General features: G+C 57.0%; 6 protein-coding genes across 6 annotated transcripts; 2 read left to right on the forward strand and 4 right to left on the reverse strand.

Annotated features, from left to right (window-relative positions):
• Nucleotides 1-639: 639 nt before the first annotated feature.
• Nucleotides 640-2,900, reverse strand: N657DRAFT_651911 (DUF1750-domain-containing protein; the record flags this gene model as incomplete). The annotated part of the gene is made up of 3 exons (XM_062794246.1): nucleotides 640-2,451; nucleotides 2,518-2,784; nucleotides 2,862-2,900. The coding sequence occupies 3 exons, from the start codon at nucleotides 2,898-2,900 to the stop codon at nucleotides 640-642; spliced, it is 2,118 nt and encodes a 705-aa protein (XP_062651924.1).
• Nucleotides 2,901-3,237: 337 nt separating this feature from the next.
• Nucleotides 3,238-5,335, reverse strand: N657DRAFT_638562 (decarboxylating 6-phosphogluconate dehydrogenase). The gene is made up of 4 exons (XM_062791617.1): nucleotides 5,240-5,335; nucleotides 4,939-4,971; nucleotides 4,314-4,869; nucleotides 3,238-4,255 (listed from the first exon to the last, which is right to left on the reverse strand). The coding sequence occupies exons 1-4, from the start codon at nucleotides 5,251-5,253 to the stop codon at nucleotides 3,380-3,382; spliced, it is 1,479 nt and encodes a 492-aa protein (XP_062651925.1). The 5' UTR covers nucleotides 5,254-5,335; the 3' UTR covers nucleotides 3,238-3,379.
• Nucleotides 5,336-6,960: 1,625 nt separating this feature from the next.
• On the forward strand, nucleotides 6,961-8,520 carry N657DRAFT_638566 (RNA-binding domain-containing protein). Its single transcript, XM_062791618.1, has one exon. It carries the CDS (start codon nucleotides 7,148-7,150, stop codon nucleotides 8,276-8,278), a length of 1,131 nt encoding a protein of 376 aa, XP_062651926.1. The 5' UTR covers nucleotides 6,961-7,147; the 3' UTR covers nucleotides 8,279-8,520.
• A 162-nt stretch (nucleotides 8,521-8,682) lies between these two features.
• Nucleotides 8,683-10,417, reverse strand: N657DRAFT_562260 (TPT-domain-containing protein; the record flags this gene model as incomplete). Its single annotated transcript, XM_062788124.1, has 3 exons — nucleotides 8,683-9,560; nucleotides 9,622-9,922; nucleotides 9,983-10,417. The coding sequence occupies 3 exons, from the start codon at nucleotides 10,415-10,417 to the stop codon at nucleotides 8,683-8,685; spliced, it is 1,614 nt and encodes a 537-aa protein (XP_062651927.1).
• Nucleotides 10,418-12,148: 1,731 nt separating this feature from the next.
• N657DRAFT_5757 (glycoside hydrolase family 15 protein) lies at nucleotides 12,149-14,882 on the forward strand. The gene is made up of 4 exons (XM_062789121.1): nucleotides 12,149-12,935; nucleotides 13,003-13,516; nucleotides 13,580-14,367; nucleotides 14,473-14,882. Exons 1-4 carry the CDS (start codon nucleotides 12,452-12,454, stop codon nucleotides 14,742-14,744), a joined length of 2,058 nt encoding a protein of 685 aa, XP_062651928.1. The 5' UTR covers nucleotides 12,149-12,451; the 3' UTR covers nucleotides 14,745-14,882.
• A 219-nt stretch (nucleotides 14,883-15,101) lies between these two features.
• Nucleotides 15,102-15,966, reverse strand: N657DRAFT_562002 (uncharacterized protein; the record flags this gene model as incomplete). The annotated part of the gene is made up of 2 exons (XM_062788103.1): nucleotides 15,102-15,394; nucleotides 15,471-15,966. The coding sequence occupies 2 exons, from the start codon at nucleotides 15,964-15,966 to the stop codon at nucleotides 15,102-15,104; spliced, it is 789 nt and encodes a 262-aa protein (XP_062651929.1).
• Between the last annotated feature and the right edge of the window lie 742 nt (nucleotides 15,967-16,708).

Consider the following 16,708-nt stretch of genomic DNA (forward strand, 5'->3'; position numbering starts at 1 on the left):
CACCCAGATGGGCACATCACAGGGCGATGATCATTGATATGGCAGGAGGGCCCAGCACACCTCATACTCCCAAGCAGCACGATATGGACGCCACAACCTGATTGATCCCATATAAGCTGCCATACAACAACAAGACAATACTTTGATCTCTTTCCTCTGCCCACCGTCCTCAAAGCAGCCCAAGGACACCCTAGTAGTAACCCAGACCCTGACACTAATCAAAAACAATTGAAAAAAAAATCAAAAACCCTGCCTGCCAATAAAGGGTGGCAGACATTGATAACATTCTCACGTAGGTTCATGTCCCATACCCTCATAAAGATCCGGGTCGGGGCCTTTACTGAATCCCGCCGCCCACACTCCCACCACTCTTCGATTGCAGGAACCCATCATGCCTGAGGTGCTCCAGCCATTTAGGGAGCTCTGTGGTCTGCGTGGGGTCGTTGATGGCTTCGGATTCAGAAGTGGATCCTTATTCAACACTTCTGGGGGATCGGGAATCGGGTTGGGGTTCTGCTAAATCTCCTCCTCGCCATCCCCCTCATCACCCGCCGCATGCTCGACGGAAGACTGAAACCACTCAGGCAGGGAGTACTTAACCTCCCCGATACCTGCTTCAGAGTTCTGGTCAGAGACTTGCTAAATCCCCTCGCCCGCAGGCGTATCCCCCTCCTCACCACCACCACCGGCCTGCTCGACCCCGTGAAACGCGTCCCCAAAAGCCGAGTCCACTAGATCCATGTTCAAGTCGTCGCCGGGGTCGTAGTTCGCCAAAGCATCGCCGGCCGTGTCCAGGTCGCCCAGCGAGCTGAAATCGTTGTTATCCGCGTCGAGCAGGCCGGCGCCGGGCGTGGCGGCTGCTGAGGCGGGTTTGCTGCCGGCGTCGCCTCCTGCCGACGTTGTTGTTGTAGCAGGGGCTGCTGCTTGGGCTGTGGCAGGTTGTTGGGTAGAAGTGGAGCCGGTGCCCTGGTCTGGGGCGTTGTCGGTGTGTTTGGGTTGTCCTGAGTCGGCCATTTGGACGTCTTGTTGAGCTGGGACGGGGGGTTGTGAGGTGGCTGCTGGGGCAGGGGAAGGGACGTTGAGGTTTGAGGGAGTCGCTGCACTGGAAGCGATGGCGGACATGTGAGGTTGCGGGGTTGGGAAACTGTTGAGAGGTGTGGAGGTCGAGGAGAAGCCGGTGTGCATGTCCAGGAGGCCCGCTGCTGTGCCGCCCATGTCGATGTCGGAATCTCCGATCATCATGCCAGACCCTGCCTGGGATGGCTGCCGTGAAATGGGGTCTGATAGGTTGATTGCACCGGGCACTTGGGGTGCTGGCTGGAGAAGCTCTGGTTCGGGCGCCGGCTCCTGATAGCCGCCGTCCTGAATGCGCTGGACGTCGTTGACGACCACAGCACGCTTGCCTATCAACTTCTCAACACTGGCAACGATCTCATCAAGCGACCTCGAGGTGGTCTTCCTGTTCCATTGACTGCCGGATTCTTCGTCGTCTTCGAGCCTGCCCTCGAGCCGCCAGGACTCGGTACCAGTGCCTTCAGTGGTGGCGCGCAATTCTTGTTCCGCATGCTTGATGGCAGCGTTTCCCTTGAATTTCGCCAGCATAGTCGAGTGTTGCGCCTTGAGCTGGTCAATCTCGGCCCTCATGGCTTCGTTCCGAGCTTGTACTCGCTTGCGGAACTGGTCTGCCAAGCCCTCATCGAGGGCGCCAGTGTATGGCTTTCTGGGACCGGAAGCTAGTGCGTCGGCGCCTGGGGCTTCAAAGATGCCCTCGGTAAGTGAGGCGAGCTCCCCTTTCTTCCCTAAACCGATATCCGCAGGCTCAATCTGGCCGATACGGTACGGCGAGGACAAAATCTCCTCCATCCACTCGTGATTTTGCTGGTACCGAGCCATGCTCAATTCGCGCGGCGTGAGATGGTCAAACATATCGCCACGCGAGATGTCCTCCTCGTCGTCAAACGCCGTCTCGTTGCTTTGGTAGCCCGCACCCATCATCTGGCCTTGATGGCCCGGCGGCGGATGCCCCGCCCTCCTCTTAGGTGTGGGTCCTATTGCTGGACCACCGTGCGGAGGATAAGCCATAGCCTGAGGGACAGGGCGCTGCGGCATAGGCGGCGCATACATTGACTGGCCGCGCTGAGGGAAGGGAATCTGGGGCCAGTTCACCCGATCCGACAGCATAAACTCCTTGCGAACAATCTGGCCCATCTGGAACAGGTGTTGACGGAAGCTCAGAATCGGCTGCATCTGGGGCGGAATGCCAATCGCATTGGCAGGCAGTCTGTCGGACTTCTCGGCTGGCCCATAGTGAACGATCCAGAGATTGGGGTCGACTTGGGGGAGATTTGGGACCGGCGCTGATGGGGGGCAGAGTCGGAAGCGCCGTCTCGAGTGGACCGCAAACTGCTCACCCATGCGGTAGCCGGTCCTCTGGAAATAGATCTCCAGTACCTGTAGTGCACAATCAGCCAGGGCGCCCCGTGCACCGGAGCCTTCTCCTGAGATACGATGTCATACCAAGCCATTGCCTGCGTTCTGGCCATAGCACACCTCGGGCCCCGCCCACACATATCCATCGCTGGCGAACTCAAAGCCACGGCGAGCGGTCGGCTGCCAGGTCAAGAAGATGGAGCCATCGGCCGGGCAATCGAGGTATGTCCAGTAGAAGGGGGCCGTGTCGCGGGCAACTTTTGGCGCCTGCAGAAGCCACTTAGTCACGTCTGGCAAATCGACCCTTGGCATCGATGCATATCGGAACGTAGACAAGAGGTGCACATGGGGGAGCTGTTGCGCGACGGGTTAGCTTCTTCCCATTACGGCGAGGAATTGACAGCTCGGCGCGGATGCGGGAAACAACATACCAGGTCCTTGTGGACGTGCTGACTTGGGTCCTCAGCCATTTTGTTGATGTTCTAATGCTGAATGTGTTTGGTATAATGCCAGTAATGTTGCGATCGCCCGGCGACACAGACTGGCAAATTGTCTCTGGAATAATAAGATGGGATGAGGAATCCCCGGCTGCCGACGTAGTCAATTGTGGTGTCGCGAGTTCAGCGGAAGTCTGCTGCAGGTCGCGCTTTTCGCGAATTGGATTGAACTCCAGGTTGCTGCAGCACCTGTCAGCGACTAGGCTTTCTACCTCACCTGCCAAGACTTACGGGCAGTTCACACTTCACGCACTGACAGTCACGTGACCAGATCATTTTCTCACGATGACATCGGCATCAGATGATCAGACGGCGTTTGGCTCATGTTTCTCGAGCAGAACGGACAGATTAACAGACCATGTATCTCTAGCTCCATTTTACTTTACTTTCAAGTCATGAGCTGCCCACCCAGAACCGATTTCCATCATTAACTCGTGCTCCGGCTCGCTTTTTTAAGCCTGGTATGTCGACGCCGAAACGTTGCCTCCCCGTCCAGTCCAGTTGACGTGGATGTCCTTGCCCTCCGGGTACTTCTCAGTCGCCGCCTCGGGCTTGATCCTGAAGGTGTGGGCACCGAAGTAGTCACGCTGGGCCTGCAGCAGGTTGGCAGGCAGGTCCTTTGTCCGGTAACCATCGAACCACGACAGGGCCGTCGAGAAGGCCGGGGTCGGGATACCGAGCAGCGCGGCCTTGGCGACCACGTCTCTCCAGCCCGGCTGCGCCTTGTGGATGGCCTTGTTGAAGAAATCGTCGAACAGCAGGTTCTCAAGGTCGGGGTTGTTACGGTAAGCCGCCGTGATGTCCTTGAGGAAGACGGAGCGGATGATGCAGCCACCACGCCACATGAGCGCAATCGAGGGCTTGTTGAGCTTCCAGTTGTACTCCTTGGCAGCCTCCTGCATGAGCATGAAGCCCTGGGCGTACGAGATAATCTTGGACGCGTAGAGAGCCTGCTCGAGGTCGTCCAGGAACTGGTTCTTGTCGCCTTCGAAGGTGGTGGTGCGGCCAACAAACTCGAGCTTGGTCGATGCCTTGACACGCTGCTCCTTGATGCCAGACAGGCAACGAGCCAGGACAGCCTCGGCAATGAGAGTAACGGGCATGCCCAGGTCCAGGGCGTTGACCGCAGTCCACTTGCCAGTGCCCTTCTGGCCGGCCTTGTCAAGGATTTTCTCGACGAGAGGGGTGCCGTCGTCGTCGTTGAAGTACATGATATCCCGGGTGATCTCAATCAGGAAGGAGTCCAGAACGCCCTTGTTCCACGTGGCGAAAACATCACCGATCTCCTTGTTCTCCATGCCCAGACCACGCTTCATGATGTCGTACGCCTGTTCCACCTGTGTCAATTCAACCGTTCCACACAACGGGTTACAAGGGGTTACATACCTCGCAGATGAGCTGCATATCACCGTACTCGATACCGTTGTGCACCATCTTGACGTAGTGGCCAGCACCCTCGTCGCCAACCCACTCGCAGCAGGCCTCACCGTCGCTCTTGGCCGCGATGCTCTGGAAGATGTCCTTGATGTGCTCCCAGGCCTCCTCGTTGCCACCAGGCATCAGAGAGGGGCCGTAGCGGGCACCCTCCTCACCACCGGAAACACCGGAGCCGACGAAGCGAATGCCCTTGCCAGCGAGGTACTTTGTCCTCCGGTTGGAGTCGGGGAAGTGCGAGTTTCCGCCGTCAATGATGATGTCGCCAGCCTCGAGGAGGGGCAGCAAGGTCTCGATCCAGTCGTCGACAGGCTTGCCAGCCTGGACGAGAAGCATGACCCGGCGAGGCCGCTTGAGCTTGGAGACGAACTCCTCAACCGAGTGGGCACCAACGATCGACTTGCCCTTGGCCTCGTTGGCAAGGAAAGCGTCAACCTTGGACACGGTGCGGTTGAAGGCGCAGACGGTGTAGCCATGGTCGGCCATATTCATGATCAGGTTCTGGCCCCTGCACGATACTGTCAGCTTCCTATCGGCAGGACAGCAGCGCCAGGCGCGGGGAGTAGCAGCAACTTACATGACGGCCAGGCCGATGAGGCCGATATCAGCGCTTGCAACACTGTTAGCATTTTCCTGGGACTGCAACGAGGACGAGCTAGCCCGCAGTGCTCCGCCAACATTGATGCTGGCTAGGCGGGCGCTGGAGGGAACTCAGTAGGTGGTATATCAGGAAAGCATGTCGCCAGGATCGCAGCCGGCTTGTTGGCCGCTGCGGGCTTTGCATTGCAATTGCGATTCCCCCGACTCGCGGAGGGGTTGGAAATCGAGCCCAAGAATGCGAGGAGGGGCAACTGATGAAGGCGGGTAATGGTACTTACACTGCGCCGGACATTGTGAACTGCTGGGTGATGTCGTCGAGATGTTTGGTGTTACTGAAGCGAGGGCTAACTGAAAGCTTCTCAGCTTGCGGAAACTGGGAGTGTTGCGACAGAGATGAGGGAAAATCGAAGGATGGCAACGTCAGTTTTATTAAATGGGAAGCGAGGGGCTTGGGAGTTTCGATGAGGGGTGCGCGGAGTGGGAGCCACTTCCCACCCTCCTCCACCAGGTTGCCCACAGTAACAGGAAGCGCGGGGCTGACTCATGCATGCCTTGGGAGGGAAGTTACGGATATGTAGAGCAAGCTTAAAAGCTACCTGGGTCGTTTGTTTCAAACTCATTATTCAGACTCTCTTGGCGGCTCCTACACCGTGCTTCTTCTGACAACAACAGCTTCATCAATACACTTCTTTGCATGCTCTGGTCTTCCAAGCTCTTGCTCCCGGACTGCTGGTGATCAATTCCATCGCGCCCCGTGAGCTCATGAACCTGTATTGTATAGCGGACCCCAGAAAGAGAGGGTGGGTTTTGGCAGCCGGTCCAGTCCTGGAGCTTCGATTTGCCGCCAAGAGCGGTTTTCGATTCTTCCCCGGTACGACCTACCCCGAGTTCAGGTCCATATTGTTGAGAATGTCAGCATACAGAGCTCTTTGGCGCCCCTTTCGCCGTTGTCCGACGCAAAGTGCCTCGAGTTGAGGATCTGTTGGTTTCGAAGCCCGACGCCGTCCAGTGAGCATGGCACAGCCTGGCAGGTCGTCGACGTCTTTTTTTTGAACATTTCCGGTTGCGGGTGCCGCCCGTCAGGCTCATCAGATCCGGCAGCTTCCTCAAGGTATTTATGACAGTACAGAGGGACAATGTTCCTTGGCGTCTTGACAGTCCGATTCTTATCAAGCCTCGCCCAAGTCTTCCTATTTTTGATGTATGCATATCCTAACCGGCCAATTTCGACTAGCCTGTCTCCGCGGATACTTCGGAGTTACACTTTTGTTTTGCGAAAGAGCCCGTCCACGTTACGATACCCCAACCCCGAATGTCGAGTCCGATATGAGCCATGATGAGGATGCGAACTGGAGTGGGGGCACATCATTGGGAACATGGACTGACATCTGTTCACCTTGATTCCCCACCAAAGACGGAGGCCGCCATTCAAGGCCGACACAATTGCTTACACTAGCAAATTCACGCAGTTGAGCCATGGCATCTGGAGCTAATGATTTCAGGCTTATTTGTGTCCGCCAATTGGGAACCATGACGAGATGGAGCGCGTAACAAAAAAAAAATGTCTCTACCTCCGATTGTTGTCCGTCACCGATCTCGCTGACTGCCCCTCCATGTTCGGAGAGCTTGGTATTGCTGTTCGGAGGATCGATTACAGCTTGGCAGCAAGCCTTCGAAGGATAATAAGAAGCCCGTAATCCATGGCTGTGAATCAACATACAGTGTGGCTGAGACATTGGACCTCAGCGGTCCATGATTAAGGTGCCTTAGATCTCGCAAAGCTCAACTCGAAGTTCTCTCGGAGTTGAGGGATGGGCAGAAAAATATAGATGACGTAATGACACTCTTATACGGACGAGATCGCACCGCCACATCAAGTTGACAATGTGGAAGCCACTCTCCAGCCACTCCCCGGCCTTAGCTTTGTGGCGCTTTGAGGCGCTTTGAATGAAGAACTGCTTCGCCTGAAGCATGAGGCGCCTCCACGCGCCACCAGCCTAACATCATCGCAAAAACACAACTGCTACCTTACCAATTTCCACCTTTTTCGTGAGCCAGGCAACTCGGTTGTAAGGTTGCATGAGCATAGCTACCCGCCGGACTGGGCTCACAGGTACGTCACAGCTACAGCGCGCTTTCCTGCGAGTACAATTTCCCCTTGTTAGGTTGGGCGCAAGAAATTCATCATGCCGTACCCGGGTCCTCCAGGTGTTGCGAAGCCATCGAATTCACCACTCCCGCCACGCCCGCCCGTCAGCAAACTTTCCGGCTTCAAACCCGCTTTTTCGCCGGCTCCGGTAGCTCCCGCAGCAGTCTCAGCCCCGGGCTACACAGCGCCCACTCCGTCGTACCCCGGGTACGGGCCCTTCCCAACACCCGTCAGCTATGGCGCCCCTCCTACTGCGTCGCCCTACGTGGGTAAACCTTCAGCACCCGCCGTAGGTGCTGGCAGTGGGGCCTATGGCCAAGGAGCTTCGTACAACAACTACACACTACAACAATACCCGCAACAAACGCCCTACTACAGCGCCCCGGTCACAGGCAGCTATTCAACACCACCTCAAATCCGAAACCCCTTTCCAGCCCCCAGCACCGGGGTGGCTGTCAGCTACGACCCAGACGAGGCGGCGCAGATAGCCCAGTGGCAGAGCGCATACATGCCAAAAGACCTAAACGATCCGGCCAACAACAAAGCAGCCATGACCAGTGGCCGCGCAGGCACAGGCACCCCGGTTGGCGCCTCACAAGCCGGCACCACCGCAGAGGCAGCCGACGCCAGCGCGGCAGCCGTTGACGCCAGCGGAAAGAAAAAGACGGTTTACCGCGAAGGCGGCGGCAAGAAGTGGCAAGACGATTCGCTACTCGAGTGGGACCCCTCGCACCTGCGCCTGTTCGTCGGCAACCTGGCGGGCGAGACGACCGACGACTCCCTCCTCAAGGCTTTCTCGCGCTGGAAGAGCGTGCAAAAGGCCAAGGTCGTCCGCGACAAACGCACGACCAAGAGCAAAGGGTTCGGCTTCGTCAGCTTTAGCGACCCGGAGGATTTCTTTCAGGCGGCTAAGGCGATGAACGGCAAGTACATCCAGAGCCATCCCGTGGTCGTGCGCAAGGCCAAGACGGAGATCAAACCGGCTGTGGTCAACGAAGACCGCAAGGGCAAGAACAACAAGAAGAGCGGGGGGAACAAGAGCGGCAGTGGCATGGGCGCGGGGACGGATGGTGCGGGGGCGTACGAGCCGCATCTGGGTCCGATGGCAGGCGCCGGCATCACCAAGCCGGGTCAAAAGATGAAGGGCGGTTTGAAGTTGCTTGGCTGAGTGAGGCCGATGTGTTTAGCGCTTTCAATGGCTCTCAGGCTGAGTGGAGCGTATTGGGTTTGGGACTCGAGAACCCTCGTCTACCACCGCGCACTGCAATGTCCCTTGAGATAGTTGGGCCATCGGCGCGGCCATGCAAGTCGGACAGACCGCCTATGCGGCAGTCGCTGCGATGCCGAGCATTGATATGGCATTGCAAAGAGTTATGTCAGGACAAGATAAGCAAGTTTAGATTCTATCATGCGAGTCGATGCGCCGTGATGTGTTCCTCCCTGATGCCGTGTTTGTTGTTGCTCGCTCGCCCTTTCCAATACAGGTTCCAAAACAAGAATATGAAGATACACAGGTTACGCGGGTATCACAAGATGACAGTATGCCACTCGAATCGCACATGCAAACGCCTCTCAATCCGTCCTTCCCTCTCTGGGGACCGTACCATCAACCCTCCCATGTACTAGTGCCGGCCCTGGCCCCGCGACCACATCGCCGCCATCCGCCGTAAACAAAACCTCATCGTTATCCACGCTACCCCTCAATAAGTCGGCATCCTCACCATGGCCATCCTCCCCATCACTCACGCTGTTGCTGCTGCTGCTACCCCCGGGCAGCACCGCCTCGGCGGCGGCCAGGTGCCCGCGGTGCACGTCCGTCTGCACCTCGCTCCGCATCTTGCTAATCTTGATCCAGTTGTACGCGGCGATGGCCGCCAGCGTGACCACCAGCCCGACGACGTTGACCGCCGTCATGGTGTCGCCAAACACGACCGCGGCCGCCAGGATGGTGACGGCCTCCTTGAAGATGCCCGCGATCGACAGCGTCACGACCGAGGTGCGCTGCAGCAGCGCAAACTCGGAGGCGGTCATGAGAAACGCGATTATGCCGGGGAAGACGATGATGAGCGGGGCGACGAGCGCGCCCTTTTCGTCGGCGATGCGCCGCAGCCCCGTGAGCAGCGCTCCGGCGCCCTCGACGGGGACGGCGATGCAGATCAAGGTTAAAAACATGACGGGCGCGAGGAAGAAGATGCTCGAGAAAGGGTTGGATGTCGCCGGGTTGCGGAGCAGCAGAATCTGCGTCAACCCCCAGCGAAAGCCCGAGAAGAAGGCGGCCGAGATGACGAGCACGAAGCCGCTGAACTTGAACTCGACCTCGCCCGCGACCATCATGACGACCCCCAGGGTCATGGTCGCGATGATGCCTACGAGCTTCCAGGTCGGGGTTTCGAGGCGGAAAAGGAAGGCGAAGAGAAGGACGAAGGCGAGGGAGGAGGATTTGCACATTGCTATCGGTAATGTTAGACGTGGGGGCCCGGGGTTATTAAAGGCTCCGCTAGGTGCACTCACTGTAGAAGGTGAGGGTGATGAACTGGAGTGACGTGTTGCCCAAGCCAATGTCGAGGCCGGTCGCGACGCCGCACGGCCCGATCCTCGTGAGGTAGAACATCTTGGTCATGACGGGCCGTGCTGGCTCCGGCCCATGCCTTGACTGGCCCAGGTCGGACCTGTGGCCGTTCTTCGGCCTCAGCGAGGGAAAGAGGAGCAATATCAATGAAGCTAGCGAAAACTGCACGAGAAAATGCACGGCGGTGGTGAACATAGGAAAGCGGAAGTTGAGCTTGTCGGGTGAAAACATCCATTTGTTGTACTAGTGGCAGAGTCAGCAGGTTTGGCGTGAAGGGCAGGGACGCAGGCCTTGTGTCCATACCAAGGATATCAATAACGAGAAAAAGTACCACAGCCCGATGAGAGCGCCGTTGATCAGCAGCCGCCTGACAACGGTAAGATCCGCCTGCTTCTTTTCCTCCGGTGATATATCATCTTTGACGATGCGCTGGTCGATCAGCTGGTTCCGCCTTCTCTTTCGCCTCTTCCTCCGCCTGTCTTTGCCCGTCAGGCCCGTCTCCTCGTCGTCATGGAGATCTTCCTCCGTCGTGTCCTCCTCATCTAGCACCTCGCCCGGCCGCAGGGATTCCTCGCCGCTGCTCTCCTCGACGATCTTGTCCTCGTCATCCACGGCGGCAGGAGTCCGAATTGACTGTGATGTCGCTCTGGGAGACCGCTGCCGACTGTTTGAAGCATTGGCGGGATTGATGAGACTGCTTCGCCGGCGACGATGCCCCGATGGCGCCACGGGATCCATCTCAATGTCGTCGGGCGCCGGATCCGCTCCGGAGCACTGGGGTACAGCAGATACCTCTCGAGTCTCGGATCCGCTGACCGCTGCTTTCGCGTGTCCTGGTGATGGGGGTAGCAACTCAGGAACTGGGTCTGAGGGTCGCGAAGAAATCAAATCGGCTTCTGTGTTGGAGGACGCAAGAGGACTGGGACCTGGGGTGTTGGATGGGGGAAGGAACGACATTGTTGGGCGGGGAGGCGAGGCCTCATCAACACATCTTGGATTCTTGGTCCAATTGCACAGGGCTTTGGCGGCGCCCCTCGGCAAGGTCAAGCCAGGGAGGTCAAGATGAGCGGTGGAGATGTAGAGGCACGAGACGGCACTGGATTGGCCTTGGATTGGATTTGGCGTGCCGGATGACCAGCGCTGTGGGCCAAGACCCAGCTGAGCGTTGCGGCAGGCCAAGGCGCCGTCAGGCTGGGACGAGTTACATAATACATGTACGGATATCCTTACGAATACGTTGCCGGGTCTCTTGTGTCCCGATCTGTTGTTTCACTGCCATAACAAATCGTGTATTGAGCTGTGCTGGAACGGCTTCACAGAGCCTTGTTCCAGCTTCTGTTTTTTGACGCCATGGCAAAATTTTCAGCGTCGAGAAAGATTGCTCGGGCCTCAGGTGTCAATGAGAAACGGCTGACCTCGGTCTAAGGACCACCTAATCCTGCGAAGCAATCGGAGATGGAATTTGAAGTTCAACCTGGAAGTTCGAATTTACACCTGAAGAGATGGAGATGCCTACCTCATTATATTCGGGTTATTGTCTCTATTGGATAGAAGATCAAACACTCACCTTTTCACTCTTCTAACATATTCTTCATCGGTTTTTTCCTCGCTCTGTTGCTGTTCTTTTTCTCTCAAGAAAATCGCCTATCCTTCTTCAAGACCTTGACCAAGCCTCTGCCAAAACTACCAAACTTGGCGTGATCACATTGACCAACAAGACACCCAACCTCAAAGCTGCCCAGCTGATGAAGGATGCTGAAGTCTGTTCGGCGTCCCTCTCTGAACCGAATATGTCCACAACTTGCTTCCTATCCTGCCTCTGTTGGCAAGCTTGAGGTAGCTTCAAAAACACTCTAAATAGATAGAAACCAATCCTCAGATACCTGAGTCTTCGGACCGGACGAAGTATTGGTAGCAGCAGGTGGCCGATATGACCCCTCTGATCAGACTTGGGAATGCAACTCCGCTACGGGGCCTGTCCAGCGATTACTAAGGTCGCAGTGTGCTGCGTCATGGCTCTTGGATTGGCATTCCCCCACTTACAGACGTCACGTAATTCCAGCATAACGCTGAGCATGGCACCGGGTGCTGACTCAGGCATCGCATTCGTGTACCTGAAGTGTCCTGCTTGCTGCATCCATATCCCCAGGGACGTGCAGAGATGAAGCCCAGAAGACGGCTGGCTCAGGAGAATGCGGGGTGATGGTGAATTTCCAACATATGGGCCCGGCGAGTCGCCTGATAATGTGTAGAAAGGAGAGAGTCAAATACCCTAAATATCCGTACAGCTCTTCAATTCTTTCCCAGATCTTGCTAGATTTCCCGGTGATCTGGGTCCCAGCTCGACAAGTCAAAACTGGATAGACAGATCTCCCCTCCTCTTGTTGGCGTCATCTTCCCATTGGCCTGTCTCCCCACCCTCCGTGTTCATCCAAACACACTTCAGCTATCACGCTTTCCTCACAAATACGGCATCTAAACCTCAACCACCGACCGTGTCTCTCACCATGGCAGGCCAGTGCTCAACCCAGAATGACAGCAACATGCGGAGGCATGGCACGGGTTATCTTCCCATTGAGAACTATGGGTTGATTGGCAACATGAGAACCTGTGCCCTGGTTGGCATGGACGGCAGTGTTGACTTCATGTGTTGGTAAGTGTGCCGTGCCTTACAATCCGACCATACTTGTCAGTGTGTCATATGGTAGGATCAACAAGCGGAAGGAAGTGAAACAAGAAGAGAAAGGAGATGAAAAGAGAGCTGTGAACGGGATGAAGAGGGAAAGGGAAGAAGGGAAAGGAGAGACTTTACTCCCATTCTATCCGTTCCTTCCTCCCTTTTCTTTCCTTTTAATCTCTCCAGCCAAGTCACACGCTAGGAACATGACCAGCTTCATGCTGCACACCCAACATCGATCATTACCAACACTCTGCAGGCCCGAATTCGACTCGCCCTCTGTCTTCTGCCGGCTCCTAGACAAGGATAAAGGGGGCTACTTCAGCATCCACCCGTCATCGGATATCAGGTGTACGACCAAGCAGCAGTATCTCCCTTCGTCTAACATCCTGCAAACCCGCTACATCCACGAAGATGGAGTGGTCGACCTCGTCGACTTCTTCCCGCGCCCCAAGAATGCTTCGGTCATCTCCAAGGGACCAAAGCAGAGCGCCTACCGCGAGATGACCAGCATCCAGGAGGAACTCAAGCAGTGGCTGGTTCGTCGTGTTGAGTGCATTCGTGGCCGTCTCCAGCTGGGTCAGTTTAGCCCCCGGCTCTGAGAGAAAGAAAGGGAATGAAGCTGACGGCCCGCACCGGAAACTAGACGTTGAGATCTTCCCTGCCTTTGAGTATGCCATGGAGCCGCACACCACCACGATTCTCCAGGAGGAGACCATGCCACACAGCCCTACGAGCAAAACAGCCACCTTTCACAGCAAGAACACCAAGCTCCAGCTCGATGTTAGCCTTGATAGCGGCGAACATAGCGACGACCACTGGCCCATTGTCCGCTTCAAGAAGATTCGGAAGCCCGGCATGCTCGGCGAGGGCGTCGTAGCGAGCATCGACGTTCGCGAGGGCCAGGCCGTCTCGTTCGTCATCCGCAACGACATTGACAACCACGTTACCGAGAACATCACCAGTGTCATACTCGACACCCAGCAACACGACACCCAGACATACTGGTACAACTGGATCTCCAAGAGCAAGTATAAGGGCCGCTGGCGCGAGGTCGTGTCGAGGAGCCTCATGATCTTGAAGCTCATGACGTACGAGCCGACGGGCGCCATCATCGCCGCCCCGACATTCTCCATCCCCGAAGACATCGGCGGGGTCCGGTAAGCAGCTCCTCCGTTACTCTGCGCGGCCTCCAACAGGGTTCACTAATTACCCAGGCAAAGCAACTGGGACTACCGCTTCTCGTGGGTGCGCGACTCGAGTTTCACAATCTACATCCTGCTCCGCCTGGGCTTCACTGAGGAGGCCGACGCCTACATGGAGTTCATCAGCGAGCGCTTCGTCAAGTCGCGCGTGCCCGACGGCGGCCTGCCCATCATGTTCACCATCCGCGGCGAGACCGACATACCCGAGCGCGAGCTGACGCACCTGGACGGCTACCGCGGCAGCAGGCCCGTGCGTATCGGCAACGGCGCCGCCTTCCATCAGCAGTTTGACATCTACGGCGAGCTCATGGACGGCATCTACCTGTACAACAAGTACGGCAAGCCCATCCACTGGGACCTGTGGTGCCGGGTGCGCGAGATGCTCGACTACGTCCTGACAATCATGGACCAGCCCGACATGTCCATCTGGGAGGTGCGCAACAACAAGCAGAACTTCACCTACTCCAAGATCATGCTGTGGGTCGCCTTTGACCGGGGCCTGCGCCTGGCCGACAAGCGCAACTTTCCCTGCCCCAACCGGGCCAAGTGGCTTGCCGCGAGGGACGGCCTGTACGAGGAGATCATGGAGAAGGCCTACAACAAGGACATGAAGTGCTTCGTGCAGAGCTACGAGAGCCGTACCATTCTCGACTCGTCCATCTTGATTGCCCCGCTCGTCTTCTTCATCTCGCCCAACGACCCGAGGTTCCTCAACACCATGGACCGCATCATGCTGCCTCCAGAGAAGGGCGGCTTGACCAGTACGGGATTGGTGTACCGATACGACACGGAGGTGACAGAAGATGGTAAGCCAACAACCCCCCCTGTACTTTCAAACCATGTGTGTGTGTCTGTGTTTGTGTCTTTCGAACGAACTCTCAGCCAACTGATATGTCCTGCCCTTTCCGCAGGTGTCGGCGGGCGCGAGGGCGCCTTCAGCATGTGTACCTTCTGGCTGGTCGAAGCCATGACGCGGGCGTCCGTCTACGAGCCCAAGTACCTGGTGCGCGCCATCAACCTGTTCGAGAACATGCTCAGCTTCTCGAACCACCTGATGATGTTCTCCGAAGAGATCTCGCGCAGCGGCGAGCAGCTCGGCAACACGCCCCAGGCCTTCAGCCATCTGGCCCTGATCAGCGCTGCGTTCAACCTAGACCGGGTGTCTTCTGAGCCAAGGAGGTAGAGGCGACCGGTCAGGAATGGGGTCTCGTGTGTCGCCAGCACTGCCGGAGCGGGCAGTCGAAATATGAATGGTATAACCTATAAATCCTGCTGTACTCGTGTCTGAGGAACTTACCCAAACCGGGCCAGGTGTGCGCTCCCCCGACTGAGCCTGAAAAACTAGACTTGTTGTCCCGTGAAATGGGTTTTCCTGCTTCCCATTTTCTAGATCCCCAATGCCATCGCTATGCTTACTCGCTCCCACTTTATTATGAAACCTCCATTCTCTCCGTTCCTTTACGCTTGTTCTTGAAGATTTCCCCACTTTAGTAACCAACATTCCAGACATGTCACCCACGGCGGCCCATGGCCCGTGCTGCTATGACAAGTCCATCTCATCCGCAATGTGGCGATCCCCAAGCGAACTGAGCCCAGAGCTCGACGGCCGCGACTCCTCGCCGTCGCCGTCGCCGTCACCATCGCCATTGGCCTCGCGCTGCTGCTGTGGCTCAGGCGTCTTCTGGCCCGCGACGCGCCTCCGCTCCTCCCAGACAAAGATGCTCGGGCACTCGCTCCCTTCGACCAGCACGTCGCCGTGCTCGATGCTCCGCCCCAGGGGCGTTCCCAGGTACTTTGAGTCGTCGTCGGTTTTGCTGTGTTTTTTCTTCAGCGCTGTATATTTTGTTTGCATTCGTCAGTGATTACGCTTCAAGTGACCAAGAATGGAGGTAAGGAGAGGTGAAGTTACCGTCCAAGTAATCCGCCGCCTCGTCATTCCCGTCCAGCGCGATCCTCTTGATCTCCCGGTTCAGCGGCCCCGTCGCCCACGCGATGAACGCCTCGACCCCGCGCGTGTCCTCTCCGCCGAGGTACTCCTGCTCCTCGAGGATCCGTTCTGGCAGGAGTGCGCCGGCCCGCTGCAGTGCCATGCGTACGTCGACGATGGTCGGCGCGGGCACGGCCGGGTATGGTATTGGTGGTGGTGGTGGGGGTGCTGCTGGTGAAGCCTCCCCGTCCTCGTCCGAGGTCGTAGTCAAGAAGAGCAACGGTGGCGGTGATGGCTCGGCGTTGTTGTGCGTCGCGTAGAGAGCCGTCAGCTGGCACAGGCGCAGCAGGTACCGCGCGGCCAAATCCGTGACGGAGTCGAGGACAGAGGTCTTGGCGCCGTGGTAGCCTGTCGCGCGTAGGATTTGGAGAATGGCTGGGCGGAGGAGCGCGTGGTAGAGCGGCGGTGGTGGTGTCATCCTTTCGGTTGTTCTGAGTCGAGTCTTCTCGGTTGATGTCGATGTGAACAAATGATTGTGAGGAGGGAAGTTTCCAGGTGGTTGATGATGATGGCGGACTTAAGGTGCCGTCTGAGCCGGGGAATGTTGGCCGTGCGGGCTGTTTTCACAGCACTGAGATCGAATCACTTTTTTCGCAAGGTGATTCTTGAGACGGAGAGCGTCTTCATGGCCCTTGCCAGCTCACGCTCCTTCCAGGTTTCCGGGTGCCTCCCTCCGCCAGCCTGCCACGGGAAACTTGTCTTGCTTGATCGGTGCCGAGTCTGATCTAGTTGACATATGGTGATGTGTATCACAACCTCGTTTGAGCTGCGCGAGAATCCTGATTACGCCGTCGACCGGTGGTTGATGTTCACTACCAGGTAGCGAGACTACGAAGCAGTGAGAGATGTTCAGTGAGCTCGGTGGGTCATTACAACGCTCCAAGGAGAGTCCTGCTTGGCGCTAGCGTCAGGAACCCACCGGCAGGCGTACGTACCGTACTTCGGCTCTGTATCCGTACGGAGCGCCGTCAGGTCTTGCTATTTAAGACATTGATCATGCTAGCCTGCCTCAACTTCTTCCCATCGCTTTTGCGTTTCTTGTCTTCTAATTTGAGCCTTGAATGTTGAAAAACATCCGGGCAGCTGCGAGCGGTCGGCTAAAGACCCTAACCCTGATTCTTCAACCACACATCAATTGGGCCGCCAAGCACCCACCCCAA

The sequence above is a fragment of the Parathielavia appendiculata genome (genome assembly GCF_033297405.1).
Source record: "Parathielavia appendiculata strain CBS 731.68 unplaced genomic scaffold N657scaffold_1, whole genome shotgun sequence".
NCBI lineage: Eukaryota > Fungi > Ascomycota > Sordariomycetes > Sordariales > Chaetomiaceae > Parathielavia > Parathielavia appendiculata.

Excerpts from the sequence above, each read along its gene's own strand:
- N657DRAFT_5757 (XM_062789121.1), top strand. The coding sequence starts at position 12,452 with ATGAAGAGGGAAAGGGAAGAAGGGAAAGGAGAGACTTTACTCCCATTC. Across the intron at positions 12,936-13,002 it reads TCGTGGCCGTCTCCAGCTGG|ACGTTGAGATCTTCCCTGCC; the intron begins GTCAGTTTAGCC and ends ACCGGAAACTAG. Across the intron at positions 13,517-13,579 it reads GAAGACATCGGCGGGGTCCG|CAACTGGGACTACCGCTTCT; the intron begins GTAAGCAGCTCC and ends ACCCAGGCAAAG.
- N657DRAFT_638562 (XM_062791617.1), bottom strand. Across the intron at positions 4,870-4,938 it reads CTCATCGGCCTGGCCGTCAT|GGGCCAGAACCTGATCATGA; the intron begins GTAAGTTGCTGC and ends AGTATCGTGCAG. Across the intron at positions 4,256-4,313 it reads ATATGCAGCTCATCTGCGAG|GCGTACGACATCATGAAGCG; the intron begins GTATGTAACCCC and ends CAGGTGGAACAG.
- N657DRAFT_638566 (XM_062791618.1), top strand. The coding sequence starts at position 7,148 with ATGCCGTACCCGGGTCCTCCAGGTGTTGCGAAGCCATCGAATTCACCA.